The 16,783-nt window shown below is 46.9% G+C and overlaps 1 protein-coding gene across 1 annotated transcript in view; it reads right to left on the bottom strand.

Annotated features, from left to right (window-relative positions):
* Positions 1 to 16,783, bottom strand: part of GREB1L (GREB1 like retinoic acid receptor coactivator) — a 272,602-nt gene that overhangs the window by 7,698 nt on the left and 248,121 nt on the right. Inside the window, exons 21-29 of the mRNA XM_082640432.1 lie at positions 14,333 to 14,448; positions 13,399 to 13,643; positions 10,542 to 11,113; positions 10,236 to 10,338; positions 7,431 to 7,586; positions 7,018 to 7,157; positions 5,002 to 5,163; positions 4,655 to 4,859; positions 184 to 349 (exon numbers count right to left, since the gene is read on the bottom strand). Of these exons, the coding sequence (XP_082496558.1) occupies positions 184 to 349; positions 4,655 to 4,859; positions 5,002 to 5,163; positions 7,018 to 7,157; positions 7,431 to 7,586; positions 10,236 to 10,338; positions 10,542 to 11,113; positions 13,399 to 13,643; positions 14,333 to 14,448 (1,865 nt within the window). The remainder of the gene's footprint in view (positions 1 to 183; positions 350 to 4,654; positions 4,860 to 5,001; positions 5,164 to 7,017; positions 7,158 to 7,430; positions 7,587 to 10,235; positions 10,339 to 10,541; positions 11,114 to 13,398; positions 13,644 to 14,332; positions 14,449 to 16,783) is intronic.

The following is a 16,783-nucleotide window of genomic DNA, read 5'->3' as shown; positions in this document are numbered from 1 at the left end:
AGTGTCTACATTAAAAAATTCCTAAGCCACCACAAAATGTGCTAGTGAGAGTAGTCTCACAGATGATTGTTTTGCTCTGGAAAGCTGTACCTCCCATTTACTTCCCTGTGCAATGACAGCCCAGGAGAGTGTCTTCTCGGTGACACTGTCACCCTCCTAGGACTGCGTAGGAAGCACCACTACCTGCTCTGCTCCTGAACACTGTGAACATTCCACAGGACACACGAGTCATCCATTACAACGACGAAAGGCCAGACACACTGGCGCTTAACTCCCAGCTCTTCCAGGCGGTTCCTCTCCAGCTCCAGGTTGTGATAGGACAGCTCCTTAATAAGAAACCTGGCAGCACCTGAAAGGCAACACAACCAAGGCTTGTACATCCTTCACTCAGGCTTGGCTGAGGCCCTGCACACAGCTCACATGCTCTCCGTAAGCATGCGTGTTCACGTGGTGACCATGCACATGGATGGGGGTCAACCAAATGTTCAGAGCAGTGGCTCTCAACCACCAGTGTAGATAAGAATCACCCAGGAAGTCTGTTCAAAATGCAGATTCCTAGAGCCCACCACCAGAGGTTCACACTAGTAAGTCTGATGAGGGGCCAGAAACCAGAGATGTCTTTGCAGGTGATTCATGAACTACACTTCGAGGAGTACTGCAAGAATCCAGCTTCCCTGATACGACAAAGGATACCACATAGAGGAGATACTTACTACTGGTTTCTTAGAGCCATGATTAGATTCTCAGCAGCAGCCACTTGCGTGTCCTGCACTAGGGAGCCACCAGGGCTGCAATAGTGGGTATGCCACTTACACTAATATGTCCCCTGCTTTAGGTACCTTTAGGAAACTGGCAGCAGTGTCTTTGAAGAAGACTCTGGAAACTGGTATCCTTTCCCTAGGTCTGCTTTTTTTGTAAGAGGCATATGGTACAGTAAGTAAGAGAAAAGACTGGAGCCAAGCTGCTTTGGTTTGAATTCTGATTCCACTGCTTTCTAGCTGTGTGATAGTGAACAAGTTAACTCCCCTGTGCCTAGGCTTCCCCACCTGTAAGAAGGCGATGATAATGTCTACTTCATAGGATTGTTGTTTGGTGCTCAGGACAGTGCCTAGCACTTGGTAAGTACTCAGTGAGTGTTAGCGATTATTAAGATGATGATCATCAGGAATTAGCCAGGTTTTATGAGTGGGCCACCCTAAAATGAAACAAAATGTAGATGATAATGAAATAAAGAGGCTAAAAAACCCCATTAAGTCTATGAAGGAGCCAGGAAAACAGTTTGAATAGGGTAATACTAGGATTTAGGAAAATCTATCTTTCAATAGCACTGTGTATAACAGTTTGCATTCTCAACATAAGGACCATATGTGAAAAGCCCACAGCTAACATACTCAATGCTCAAAGACTGAAAACTTTTCCTGTAAGATCAAGAATAGGACAAGGATGCCCACCTTTATCACTTCTATTTAACATAGTACTGGAAATCCTAGCCAGAGCAATTACACAAGAAAATGAAATGAAAGTCACCCTAGTTAGAAAGTAAAATTACCTCTTTGCAGACATGATCCTATATGTAGAAAACCCTAAAGATAACACGCACACTTAGAATAAATGAATTCAGCGAAGTTGCAGACACAAAAACAATACACACAAATCAGTTGTGTTTCTATATACTAACAACAAACAATCTAAAAGGTAAATTAAGAAAAGTTCCATTTTCAATAGCATCAAAAGAAATACAGTACTTGGGAATAAATGTTAAGCCAAGGAGGCAAAAGACTTGTACACTAAAAAGTACAAAACACTGGGCTTCCCTGGTGGCGCAGTGGTTGAGAGTCCACCTGCTGATGCAAGGGACACGGGTTCATGCCCTGGTCCGTGAGGATCCCACGTGCCACGGAGCAGCTGGGCCCGTGAGCCATGGCCACTGGGCCTGCGCGTCCGGAGCCTGTGCTCCGCAATGGGAGAGGCCATGGCAGTGAGAGGCCCGCGTACCGCCAAAAAAAAAAAAAAAAAAAAAAAAAAGTACAAAACACTGCTGAAATAAATTAAAGACACAAATGGGAAGACATCCCATGTTCATGGATTAGAAAATGTAATACTGTTAAGATGTCAATATCACACAAAGCAATCCACATATTTAATACAATCCCTGTCAAAATATCAGGGTTTTTTTTTCCAGAAATAGAAAAATCCAACTTTAAATTCACATGGAATCTCAAGGGGCTCTGAATGGCCAAAACAATCTTGAAACAAGAACAAAGTTGGAGGTCTACACACTTGGCTGATTGCAAAACTAGAGTAATCAAAACAGTGTAGCAGTGGCACACAGACCAATGGAATAAGAATATAAAGCCCAGAAACATACACTTGCATATATGGTCAAATGATTTTTGACAAGAATGCCAAGACCATTCAATGGACAAAGGATAGTTTCTTCAACAAATAGTGTTGGGAAAACTGGATATCCACATGCAGAAGAATGAAGTTGGACCCTTACCTTATACTATATAAAAAAATCAAAATGGGTCAAACTATAAAACTCTTAGAAGAAAACATGGGAGAAAGCTTGTTGATATTGGTTTTGGCAGTGATTTCTTGGATATGACACCAAAAGCATAGGCAACAAGAGAAAAAAACTGGACTACATAAAAATTTAAAACTTCTGCACAAAGAATGCAGTCAACAGTGAAAAGGCAACCTATGGAATGGGAGAAGATATTTACAAACCTTATCTGATAACGGGTTAATATCTAGAATATATGAAGAACTCCTAGAAGTCAACAACAATAAAAACTTTACTAAAAAATAGATTCTCCAAAGAAGATATACAAATAGCCAACAAGCAAATGAAAAGATGATCAACATCACTAATCATTAGGAAAATGCAAATCAAATCACAATAAGATACCATCTCACCCATTAGGATGCCTACGAACAACAACATCAAAAATTCCCAGAAAAACCAAGTGTTGGCAAAGATGTGTTAAAACTGGAACCATTTTGCATTGTTGGTAGGAATGTAAAATGGTACAGACATTATGAAAAACAACATGCCAATTCCAAAAAAAATTAAAAATGGCATTACCACGTGATTAAGCAATTCTACTTTTGGGTATATACCCAAAAGAATTGAAAGCAGGGTTTTGAAAAGGTTTGTGTTCATGTTCATAGTAGCATTATTCACAACAGTCAAAAGGTGAGGAGCAGACCAAGGGTCCCTCAGTGGGTGAATGGATAACAAAAATGGAGAATTACCCTTTAATGGTACTGAGTTTCAGCTTTGCCAAGATGAAGAGAGTTCTGGAGATTGGTTGCATAACAATGTGAATATACTGAACACTACTGAACCATACACTTAAAAATGGCTAAGATAAATTTTGTGTTTTTTTACCACAGTAAAAAAATTTAATTTGTGTTTATTTTATTTGCATATATGTTGGTTTCTCTGCCCAGATTGTTACAAAAATGGCAAAACTGGCACTAAACAAATTCAGTCAGATCTGGGATGAAGAAACTTTTTCTCCTAAAGGTCAGTTAGGCACAGAAAGGTATAGTTTGAGGGTCATATGCATATAGAAGAAGATTTTAGATAGTTTGGAGATATATTGTTTGGGGGAGGATAAAGGACTAGAAATATATGAAAGTCCTAAGTCATTTGATATTGTGATAAACATGGGAAATAAAATTGCATTCAAAAGAAACCAGTTTGGGAAAATATTTTAATCCCATATTAAGGCTAAAGTTTAAGGACATGTAAAGGAATGGAATGGAGAACAAGAAAGGAAGAGACCTAAGAAGAAAGGGAGAGAGAGACCCGGAGAGAAGGCCTGTGTGGATCCAGGGCACTACTCGGGTCCCTTCTGTGTTCACTCCAGCTCTGGGCTGGATGTTCTTCCTCTAAAGCTCTTGATCCTCAGCCCTCTGAGACTCTGCACTGAGATACCCACAGAAGCCAATGGGAAGTGAGTTAGATGCAGGGAGAGACCAGACAGTAGAGCTCTAGAACACTGGGTCCATGTGGAGGTTTCCTGCCTTCAGGAGGTAAATGAAGGAACTCTAGACCGCTCTCTCCAGTTCCTCCCCGGCTCTGTCAATACACTCAACAACCAGGTGCTGCCTTTGAGAAATCAGCCCATTGCTCTTAAACTCCTTGGGGAAAAGCAGGAAAGACTTCTTCCAGGCACTTTTAAGATAACTGCCGTAGGCAGTGATGATGCTTCCAGTCCCCAGCTGTACAGAGCCCCCAAGAACTTGCTGTGCACCTTTAAGATTAGTGATGCCCCTCAGAGATCCCTCCAGACCGGAGTGTGAACTACTAACTCCCCTCCTCCTCAGACTCTCCTCCTCACTGTGATGTTCCTGCTGCCAGCCTGCAGCGAGGAACACCTGCGGCCTATACTGGGAAGAGTCCCAGTCCTTCCCAGGGTGCTCAACGTACCAGTGACTTCTTTGGTTACTAGTCCTCAGAAGTTAAATTCTGCAAAACTGCAGCTCAAGAGAAATGAAAGCTCATTTAAAGAGGAATGAAAAGTCCTTTGGTTTGCAGGGCAAGACACTATCCAGGGGCAGGGGAACCTCTGAAAGTTCATGCCTGGGGAATGGAGCTTAGTTTATCTTTCCAGCCCTTCCCCCCATCTGGGGGCCCCCTTACCCACGCCTGCATTATTGAACATGCCAGGAAGCACCAGCATGATGTGGTTGGGCCAGTACTTGCGGTACAGTGGCATCTCATACTCCTTAACCACCAGTAGGTGCAGGTGGCTGGTGCCCTCCATGGCGTGAAAGAGGTTTAGGAGTCCGTGCTCGTGGCGACCACTGGAAGGAGTGAAAATAGGACTCTTGACCGAATTCAAATTCTGCTGAAAGAGAAAGAGAAAAAGGGAAAGAAAGGACCAGAGACCAAAAAGAGAAATTAGAACCCTTAGATATCGGAAGCTTAGAGAACCTGATCTAATACCTGAGGCCTGTCAGTCCTTGTGTCCAGACGCTATCACCCACCTTGTCTGAAACCAGGGGCAGCCGCATGCTCTCCAGGTGTTTGCCCTGCTTGCTGAAGACAAAATGACTCTCTTTGGATTTGGGAATGATGAAATAGAGCTGCACCTCTTCTCCCAGCATAGAGGAAGAGAATGTGAAGGCGTGAAGGGTGGAGTCGGACATCTGCGTTTGCAGAGAAGAAAGGGAGGGAATGTAAACTCACGGTTCTCAAACCTCCAGGCCACTTGTTAAGGCTGTTACTAAGAGAGGCAAACTAACCTGAACTTCTGCCTGCCACCAGACCTGCTGTGCGTGCAGTGTCCAGAGGGCTGGAAAGGCAGACACCTCATCTTTTAGTGGCTGCCGCTGACAAGAGAGCCAAGCATCTCGCCCCTACACAGCCTCTCCGTGTGTGGAGAAATACCTGTTGCTGGAAACTATCTGCATTTCTCTCCTTCTTAGAACCACTGCTGCTGTCCTACGGAGGTCCAGTATACCGAGGGGATGTCCTGCCACGTGAACATTCCCAAAGGTGCCCAGTGATGGGGGAAAACGATTCTGTGTGGGTCAGGTCAAATGAATATCATTTTTCTAAGTAAACTATAAAGACTGACATTATTAAAATGCCTCTGTGGCCCTATCTTTCCTGGCTACAGTAGAAGCTGAAGATATCTGAACAGTCATTTAGCCTAGAACTCTGGCTTCCAGGAGAGACCTCTGACTCATCCAAGCCAAATATAAACCTAACCTATTTTTTAAATTGCTGATAAGTTCACACACTCTCAGTAACCCATCTCAGTGAATGACTAAATAAAGGTCTTTCCAATGCAGACAATACTTGGCTTAATGAAAAGATATCATCACTTTTCAGCAGCCACTAGAATCCAGGTAGTTTTCCCAAGAGTTTTAACCTAAATATTACCTTCATAGAGAAATAATATTGTAATTCTTCCCTTAAATTCTCCTTCATTCTGCTTCGCAAGTATTGGAATTTACTACTTGGTACTGTAATCACACAGAAACTATTTAAATAGAGGGTTTTTAATAAATGTTCTAAAACCTGATGATTTATAGATCAGGGGACTTGAATCCTCTATATCCTATAAGGCATTGTGAGCTGATTTCAAACTAGCCCACCAAAAGTTTTCAATAACACAAGAAAACAAATGGGGTATGAAACGTAACTTGTACCAGAAGAGCAGAATGATCAGTATATCCCTCCTAGTACCCTGTGGGGAAAGAGTGAAGACCTGGTCCTCAAGAGCAGAAGCAAGTCTGGGGGGCATCCACTCATCACATCCTATAGGGAGGAAGAGTTGTTCTAGGTGTTCAGAGCCAAATAATATAGAAGTCAAGAAGGTAAAGTAGGGGAAAGCAACATGGAGCTTCTCCCCCAAACAGGCGCTGGATATGACCATCATTGGTTGCCCTTCCCATCTTCTGTGCTTAAAGACGCTCCGGCCAATAAGAAGCTAAATGCTATGGGGTATTTGCTCCCCTTCTGTGTTCCCACCGCTCAGTTCTCTCCAAATAAAAAAGCAAACACTGACTCCTCTGTATGCCTATGGTCAAAACCATCACTCGCTGGTGTAAGAGGGAGACTAGGTCTCTGCAAATCAAGACTTGTTCACAGCTCAAAGGGCGCACCCTACAAATTTGTAGATAATAGCACCATTTTCATCAACAACCCAAAGGAGGGAAAAGACCCTTTTGCCAAACATACTGTAATATCCAGCTTTTTCGGAATCACAGATAGACACCTCAGCTACTTTCTAATCTAAACACGACACATGTAACCATTTTGATGAAGTGACTTAAGACACAAACTCAGTTTCTTTCACCCACCCTCCCCCACCCATAATCCTTTATTAGTAAACCCCAAATCACCTTAATCAATTACTTCAAGCATTTTGCTCACAAATGAGTGGCTCCATCTCATATATAAGCCATCCTCTGTCTAGGGCTTGAAACTGGGACTTTTCCTCTCTTACATACAAGATCCACATTGGGTAACAGGCAAGGGCAAAGGGGCTGCACCTGGGAGGCAGAGGTGAAGTCCATGTACTGGTGGCACTGCTCGCAGTGATGGAAGGTGTTGTAGGCCGCGTACTTGGTCAGCATCATGGACACGGCTTCTCGTTTCCGGGGCTCCTCACCTTTGGACTCCTTTATTGCTTCTGTGTATAAAGGGGCAAAAGACCTTCCCGTGATGTGCCTGAAGCCCCTATGCTTGGGAAGAAAGTCCCCCACTCCCCAGAAGGGCTTTTCCCAGGATTCTGTAACTTATGCCCTGAGAGGCAGCTATGAAAATGAAAAGGTGACATGTATGTGTGTAAAACGAGAGAAAAGCAGAGGAGAATGAACGAAGCCGCTCTCAAAGATTAAACTGCCCCAGGCCTCTTGCCCTCATTTAGGTGAACCCTTGACCTTTAGCCTCCACTTGCACTGACCTTGTTTGACCCCTGCCAGCTTCTCAGTGTATACCAGGCTCATCAAACTGTACTTGGGGTCATGCACACTGACATCAAAGGGCATTTTACTGAAGCTCTCGATGTCAGGCCAGGGCTCTCCCTCCGACTGGCTCACTTCACTGCTTTCACCGTGATCTAGGCCAAGAAGAAAGAAAGTGCACAGAGCAGGCAGACCAGACCGACTGGCCTCCCTCCTTCTCTCTCAAGTGTCAGGGATGGAAGGTCGTATGTATGTATGTTGTCCGCCCAGGTGGGTGGACAAAGGCCTTTCTGAAAAATGAGCTCCCTCCCATGTCCAGGGTAGAGAGAAGCAGACTGTCCCTTCAGACCCCCGCCGGGAGAGACGCTTGTCCTCACTGGTCCCCCCATCATTAGCCTCTGCACACCCAGTCCACAAACTTCCACAACTAGGAGATCAACTGGTCTCCCACCCCAGCCCCCCAAATTGCCTTAAAATCTTATTTAATTTTGGATGATCTGAATTCTGTCTTCGAGTTTTAGTTGTGGGGTTTTAAGATGTTGATGCTGAAGAGATTTCAGGGACACACTGAGCAAGATTCAGTGTCTGCTGCTTATTATGAATCACTCAAAGCTTGTAAAATCCCTGTGCTCAGGCCACACTGCCCAGAACCTCCTTCATCACTCAGGCACCTATCGTGGTGTTTAAAGCTCCTTAAGTGGTTCTGACATGCAGTCCAGGTTGACAGCCTGGGGCCCTGGGTTTGAGTCCAGGCCCCACCACTTGTGACTTCACACCTGCAGGCACCTTCACCTCTCAGGGTCCCCTGATTGTTGTAAAGATTCCAGATGGCATATTGAAAGTGCTAAGACAGTGGCAGGCACATGGTGGGTGTCCAATAGATGATATTTGTTATTAACACTAAAAACTATACGATCAAGCTGAAGACAACGTTCAAAGGAAGAAACGAAGAAAAAATTACAACAAAAAAGGCCTAAAGACTAGAATTACAGCTATTAGCTTTTAAACACAATACTGCTTATTTTTATATCCCTGAGCATTTTATTTAAAAGTTATTTTTTTAGGGGCTTCCCTGGTGGCACAGTGATTAAGAATCCGCCTGCCAACTCAGGGGACACAGGCTTGAGCCCTGGTCCGGGAAGATCCCACATGCCGCAGAGCAACTAAGCCTGGGTGCCACAACTACTGAGCTCCAGTGCCACAACTACTGAGACTGAGCACCACAACTACTGAAGCCCGTGCACCTAGAGCCCGTGTTCCACAAGAGAAGCCACCACAATGAAAAGACCGCGCACCGCAACAAAGACCCAATGCAGCCAAAAATAAAAATAAACTTATTAAAGTTATTTTTTTAAGTTTTATTTTAAAAGTATGCATTTTATTTAAAAGTTAAACCTTATTCTAGTTTTAAAAAAAGGTGTCCTTGTGCCTCTCCAGAGCACCACTGCATTCACCTGCACTAAAATGAGGGTGAAGGAATAAAGCCAAACTAACAGTGCTTCTTGTTACGAAGGCCAGGTTTGACTCTCACAGCTGTAGGCCCTGTAGCAGGATCTGAGGCAAAAAGTAAAGGCATCACTCTCCTGCGGCGCCAAGGAGCCTGGGGGAAAGTCAGCAGATGACGGCCCCTCATTCCTGTCTGCTTGGCTCTGCCCTTGCCCCTGGGGCCCAGTCCACTCCATGCAGCCCAGGGTGTTTCAGTCCCCTCTGTGGTGGGCCTGGGGGTCTGGTACAGCTCAGCTGGGGACACAAACAAGGAGATGTGGATAGGAAGGTGGAATTGTGTGTCTGTGTCTGGAATCATGGACGTGAACTGGTGAGGATGGAAATAGAGCCAAAAGCCATAGTAAAATGATTAAATATGGCTGATTTTACCTAAGTCTTGTTCTGAACTAAACTAGTCTCTTGGGCTGGTCACAGAACAGATCCAACTATTCAGGAAAAGCAAGTGAGGGGAGGTCTCCAAGGGCTAATCTGATGGAAGATGATAAGGCCTTTCCCTTTTCTGGAATCATCTCTGAGGGGCTTAGGAAGAACCACCACTTCTCTCTCCTGCCCCTACCCCTCCCTGTTCCTTCCAGCACACGGTCATTCTGTTCTGAGATGTGAAGCCATAGTTTGAAGCCACACTCCCCCGGCTGCAGAGCTAATGCTGGCTGACCCCTGCTCATGCCCCCTTTCTGGCCCTGCTGGACGGGCTGCATAGCAGAACTGCCTCCTTCACAGGTGACAGCCGGGGTGGAAGTGCCAAGAAGCCAGGCAGGAGGCACAGGCTAGTCTGTCAAGCACCAGCCCCTGCATCTTACTGCCAGTGCCAAGGGGTTGTTTACGGCACCAGGGTTCTGTTCTGCTTCTGGAAGTTTTCCTTTCGTCGTAGCAACCCACACACCTTCCCTAGGAGCCAGCGGACAAAACATACGTCTACTCTGACGAACCAACAAAGGCCTGGTTATCCAGAGTATAAAACATGCCCTGAACCCTTAAGCAGTAGACCACTGCACTCGAATTTTAAACCTGGACAGTTTGACCATCTGAGCAGTGAACCCACCTGACAGGGCTTTATGAGATGCCTCTTTGCTCAGCGTCGCACAGGAAGGACACAGAGGGGATCGGGAGTCGAAAGAGGGGAAGACCCACCCCGACCTCAGGGAGCTCAACTCGGCCACAGCTTGCTTACAACTCTTTGCTGGCTCACGACCTTTAACCTCTCGAGAACCCTGCCCATGAGCGCATGTATACCCCCAGGAGGACGCGGGAAGCTCCGGCTGTGGTGTTAATACCCACGCTGCCGGCTCGGAACTCACCGGTGTTGATCTCTGCCTCGTCGTACACGTCCACCTCCAGGAGCCTGATGAGCATGCGGAAGAGGATCCTCAGGAACTGCAAGTAGGAGCCAGTCTTCCCCACCTGGTGGAGAGAGGTTTAGGGAGGAGAGAGGCGGAAAAGAGAAAAGAGATTTCACACGTGGGCTCTTCCGCGTCTCCCTGCCGGAGTGGGGGGCCTCCGTGCCCCGACCACCGGACCCCAACGCGAGACCCCCTCTCCCCCTCTCTGGCCCTTCCTCCGGAGACCCCAGCCCCCCCGTCCCCCCCCCCGGCACCCTTCCCTACCTGCGGGGGCCCGGTCAGCAGCAGGCGGCGGGGATGGCAGGGCCGCGCGCCCGAGGCGGGCTCGGCCTGGTTGCCGTGGTCGGCGTGGTGCGGCCGCGCCGCGGTCCAGCGGCGGTAGTAGAGGGACTGCTCCTCGGCGCTCGCGTGCCCGGGCAGCAGCGGCCGCAGGGGGCTGGCCCAGGCCACGTCGGGGTGCGGCAGCAGGGCCGCGGACGCCGGCAGCTTGCCGCCCCGCCGCGAGCCCAGGAGGCTGTAGGCCGCCTTGGACAGGATCACGACCGGGGGCAGCGCGGCCTGCGCGCCCCGGCAGCCCGGCGCCGGCTGTCCCGGCCACCGCGGCGCCCCGGGCCCCGGCGAGGAAGACGACGGCTTGGAGGTGGTGCTGCTCGCTATCTGGGGGCCCAGGGAGTCACACTCCTGCTTCAGGGTCTCTCCGGCTCCCGCCAGGCCCGCCGAGACCCCTTCGTCCAGCCCCACGCTGTTGGCCGGGCTCCGGAAGCCGGGGGTCAGGAGCTGCTTCTGGGACTTGTCGGCGGTGCTGGACGAGCTCACCCCGTTCTCCATGATGGAGCCTGAAAGAGGACGGACAACAGCCCGCCGCGCGACCGCTCTGTCACCGCCGCCCCTGCCAGGGGGACCGGCCTGGAGGCCCGGGGGCCCGGCGGTGCGCGGACTACACAGCGTCCTGCCCCCCCGCCCCCGCTCCTGCGTGGGGTCGGCCAGTGGAGACGCCATAGGAAATCGGTACTCCCCCACCCCACGCCCCGGCTTCCTCCGGGGCCCATGTCTGCCTATCCCCCCCACCCCCTCCCCGGCGTCTTCAGGGCGCGAGGTGGTCCGGGCCCCCTGGGGTCGACTACGCCATCTCCTGCTCCTTGGCTGCATCCTGCCGGCATATTAAACTCTCCTCAGGTTACCTCGTTTGGATAAGCCTTCTGATTCATTCCAGGACCCTGACCGACACAGGCTCACATCCAAGTCCTGCCCCAGTGCCACTCGCCTCCTTCTGGGGGTCCCAGGGCCCCACGCTTCTGGCTCTGGATACCTCCCCAGCGTGCAGCCCCTTCCATGGACGCCCAGACCAGCGTGGGAAGCGGCTCCGTGGGAATGGAGAGCTTTATATCCTCCCAGCGAGATGCTGCTCTTGCCCAGAGATCCCTGCACCTGCGGCCAATTCACTTCAAACATGTTTTCCCCTCTAGTCCATCAGCCCCTTTTTGGCTTGAGGACAAACCAGAAGCTCATTACATTCAAGATTGCAGGCCCTCTCTGGCTCAGATCGGTGCTTCCCAGGCCTGGGGGTCATATCCCAACCTTGGGAGATCCTAGATGAATAGCCAGTAACCAGAGGCTCGTGACACGGTCACTCCACTGCTCATCTGACTTTTGTGTGAGGGCTTTCCTCTCCCTTCATCGGTCCTGGAGTCCACGGGCCTGCACACCTTGGGCAGTGAGCCCCTCTGAGGACCCTCAGAGTCACCCCAAGGCCGGTGGGGGGCGTGTGTGATTGTGTGATTGTGTGTGTGCGTGTGTGCAGCACATGCATCCTGAAAGCGGGGAAAACTCTAAAAACAGCAGAAGGCAAATCATTACCTTTGTGTGAGTTAATCAGAACAAGGCCAGAAGAGTGAGGCTTGTGGGGCTGATTAAAGAACCACAGGAAGGAAGTCCAGTGCTCATCACCATCCCCACCCCTACCTTCCTTGCCTCTCCGTCACTGATGCCGGTATCCAAAAGCTTCTAGATGTGATAGTCCCCCTCCCCTCTATTACCCTTTACACTCCTCCCAACCTCTCCCCTTTACTCTGACCTGGTCGCAGAGGCAGAACTGGGGAGCCTGTAGTGATGGGGTGGGGGAGGTACAGCCCTGACCCCTGACTGAGTGGAGCAGCTGGGAAGACCCCAAAGGACAGTCCCCATGCTCTTCCAGGCTGAGGGGCACCACAGAAAGTCAGAAAACCCCACAGATACCTGCCTTTCAGTTCTCGTAGGGAGCCCATCTGACAGCAGCTGACAGAGTGAATAGAAAGATTGGTGCTGCTTTTGGCCATGAAATTGTGTGTGTGTGTTTGCGTGTGTGTGTCATGGAGATGAGAGAAGGGAAGCACGGGGGAGAAGGAACACAAATGGTGGTTCCCTCTGCTGTGGAGTTTTCATTTTTTATCTCTTCTCTATACTTCATTACCTTCTCCAAGTTTTCTATATAAAGCTTTATTATAACTTTCACAGAAAAAAATGGAAATAGTGCTGTATTTGCTTAATACTATTTATCAGAAGAAAACTGATGCCAAGCACTGCCATCAACCACACAGTAACACAATAAGAGAGTGGCTGGCAGGCTGCAGACTGGATCATCCCAGTCAACCCATGGTCCCAGAGTAGCCTTCAGTATACAAACACTTGCCATTAAGTACTTAGAAAAGTCACTCATTCATTCATTCATTCAAACAAATACTTTGTGCCAGATACTAGGCCAATTAGCAAAAACTTACAGCTTCAGGATCTGGAAGGAAAAGAAGGCCTTTGTGCAAATATCAGATGCATAATATCTATGAGATGATTAGGGTGAGAGAGACTAGGGAAAATGGTGGCAGCTGGGGTTGATGAAATTTATTTTCTGTATTATTTAGCTTATTAGCAAGCTCTTCATTAAAGGCTTCCCCAGGAACGTATCTTGTGGCTGCTCAAGAGTCATGTTTTCCAAGTATCTCTCCCGGAGAACCAAGGTCTGGACAGGATGCCTGAGTCACCCAAGGCTCTGAAAGCCTTGATGGGAGTCAGCAGACGCCTCTGCCTTCCATACTCCTACCCCCCTCCTCACTCCTGCCTCTGATCCCTTGAAAGAGAAAGTACTGACCTGAGGTTCCAGTGACGGCACTGCTGTTGCTCTGGGGCCTCTCCAGGTCCATGAGCAGCTCCCCGGCACCGTTCTCGCCGACGGCGGCTCTCTCTTGCTCCTTGCCACTAAGGTCCAGGGCAGCAGTGGGCCCCCGGATGACCTCTTTTGAGACGTAGCAGCACGCCAGACCCACCTCCTGCTCCAAGGCCGTGCGAGTTAAATAGCTTGAATCAATTAACCGGAGGTCACAGTACTTCAAAGACCTGCACGAAAGTAAGGATATCTTTGGCGAGTCTGTCTTTGGTGAGGCACGCCGTGTTTATGTGTGTCTGGGTGTCTGGGTGCGGCGCAGCAGTCAAAATCGTGAGCTTCGGTGCCAGGTAATGCCTGATGTGAACCTCAGCTCCGCCACCTCCTAGCTTAGGACCTCGGGCTAGTCACTTCATTTTCTCCACATATAAAATAGAGTAACAGTGTCCAGCTGACCCAGTTACTGAAAGGAATGAATGGCATGACAAGGGTAAGGCATTTAGGACAATGCCTGACACACGGTAAGCATTCAGTGAGTGCTATGATTATTGGCGCTGTTGCCTTCCAACCTACAGGCCCTGGATCCTTGAGGGAACAGCAGACTAACAGAGACACTAACAGAGACACTTCATCCCCAAAACTCCTCATTGGGGACAGTGCTTTTCCTCCCTGCCCCTCTGGCTGCCCTGCTTCGATGCATAAACACTTCTCATGTGTGGCTATCTCCCATTCCCCAGATTGCTAGACTATCTCTGGAAAGTCAAAGAAAGACTCAAGGAAGACTACATTTCTTATATCCCCAAATAAAACAATTCTCTTCTCACTTGCCAAGTGAATGACATGGGGGAGCATCAGCCAAGTTTTAACCACCAGCTCAGGTGGGCAACTAATGGAAAATAAAAACTAATGATTCACATTGTACCTGGGAAAGGTTTCTCCAAGGGGATCCTTGCCAGTTAATATCACAATACAAGGCAGACCTTCTAGATCTTGGTACGTCCGAGGGGTCCACTCTTCTGCTTCATTTCCTCTCCAAGTCTGTAGAAAGGGACCCACACAATAAAATTAAAACCCTTCATTTAAGTTCCCACCTTCTTAAAGGTTTCTACAGCCAGACTTTATACACATCTGTGGTTCCAAATGACTTCCAATAAGTGTGTTTGTGTGTGTACATATATTTTAATTACTACTAAAAAACATACACAAAGCACTCTAGAAGAATGTAGCCTTTTGTTTTATCGCAGTAGGATAAAACAGGAGATCTTGATTTATATCATACATTAGCCACACAGGTCAAAGAAACATACAATATGAAATATTCCACCGATGGTGCAAACCTTACAGAAATCCTAGTTAAACTAGTAGACTCAAGGCTCTTAAGTACACTTCCTTCATATAATGGACAGACTCTTCGGACTGATTGACTGAAAAAGACCATTTCAGTTGTAAATGACTAATAAAAGAATCTCAACAAAACTCACACGTAATCAACTTCTCATATATATTAACCCATATATACATATACACACACGAATATCTTTAATAAATGGAACATCAATCTTGAAAGCATGAATATATCAAGAGGAAGAAAATCCCAACTTGAAAGATGTTCAAAAGTGAAAAGATCTTATAGACTTTTCTGTCTGTTTTAGAGCAGAGAGAAAATAAACCATCTCTTAAGTAGATAAGGTGGTTTCTACTACTTTTTATGAAGTGTGTAGATCTAACTGTGCTTTATATCGGCTTTCTAGCAGGAGTTATTATAAGAAATGAACTGGCATTTCAGATAATGCTTTTGGGAACAAGGACTAAGAAGTGAGGTATTAAGTAATGCATACAATTTTATTTTAAAATAGACTGGTACTTCCTTTGCTAAAATCAGAATGGGATCAAAAGAAATATATCAGGCAAGATATGATATGATAAAACAGAGTTTGTTTACTGATTTGTTTATGTCTAGGAAAACCAGTCTTTGGAATTAAATATACCCACAATCGGGCCTCCCTGGTGGCGCAGTGGTTGAGAATCCGCCTGCCGATGCAGGGGATACGGGTTCGTGCCCCGGTCTGGGAGGATCCCATATGCCGCGGAGCGGCTGGGCCCGTGAGCCATGGCCGCTGGGCCTGCGCATCCGGAGCCTGTGCTCCGCAACGGGAGAGGCCACAACAGTGAGAGGCCCGCATACCGCAAAAAGAAAAAAAAAAAAATATATACCCACAATTACTTCAAGTAAAATGTGTATAACTTGTAAAATTGGAAGAACCAACCTGAATCTTGTTGCCCAATCTTTTATCATATGTTTGCATGCCAAAGAGAACTCAGTGGATCTACGTAACTGTTTACAAGTTTGAGAGACTTTCTATGTCTTAGAAAATTAATCTGTCAAAATATTTTTAAGATATTAGCAGAAAGTTTCTCCCCCCCAATTCAGTTTTCCATATATTTTCATGTCAAAGGGAACCAGAACATTACCTAATTCAAAGCAAATAATTCTGCAAGTAGGAATTGTTTTACTCATTAGCCTTCACATTGGATTTATGATATCCCTGACACTGGAGTCTCCTCGAATATATTTCATCGTTCTATCGAGAATGAGGTTGGGTTATAATGATGGGATAACAGATATTATGTTTTATAAGGAGATTTATTTTCAAAAGATGATTAAACAAATTCCACTTTTACTCTTGACCAATCAGAGCTAGCTAAACCCCCTATAAAATGCTTTTCTGTCACATTGTTACTTCTGATGATTGATGGCTGCCATTCTTCTATGGATCTGTCATGCCCTCAGGATGATTTTCCTGCAGAGGCAGTTAAGACAACACAAAAGACTAGGAGAGCATTGACTTCAGGGATAATATGGGGTTCAAGGCCAAGGAAATCTAATGAAAGCTTCACAGGCCTTCTGGATGAACTGATTTATTTAGATATAAACCTTGTATCCTTCCAAAGTACTTGTTATCACTTATAAGTTAACCATGATTTCTAAAGGATAATTAGAGGTAAGCACAAAAATAAGACCACCTAATGGAAAAAGAGGCATTGGATTTTACCCAGCGTTAGAGATGAAAGGCACACTGGTGCTATCTCGTCAGTGGTAAAGTTGGTAATTTAGAAATAAACAGGTGAAAAAGAAAAAGAGTGAATGAGAGTCACAGAATGCTACAATGGTTAATTAATTTAACAATTTTTACATGTGCCTCTTTTGTACCTGAAACTTCATTGGGTGCTATTCATATTGAGAGGAAAAGTCCTCATAGAAATTTCAGGCTATGGGGGTAGAAATACAAGCCAATAAACAAACAAAATTTTTAAAAAAGAAATAAACAGGTGAAACAGAGACCACCTGGCAAGTGGTCGTCTTTCTTAGGAT

Source organism: Mesoplodon mirus, assembly GCF_964341445.2.
Source record: "Mesoplodon mirus genome assembly, chromosome: 13".
NCBI classification, from domain to species: domain Eukaryota; kingdom Metazoa; phylum Chordata; class Mammalia; order Artiodactyla; family Ziphiidae; genus Mesoplodon; species Mesoplodon mirus.
This window is presented reverse-complemented; position numbering and strand designations above follow the sequence as displayed.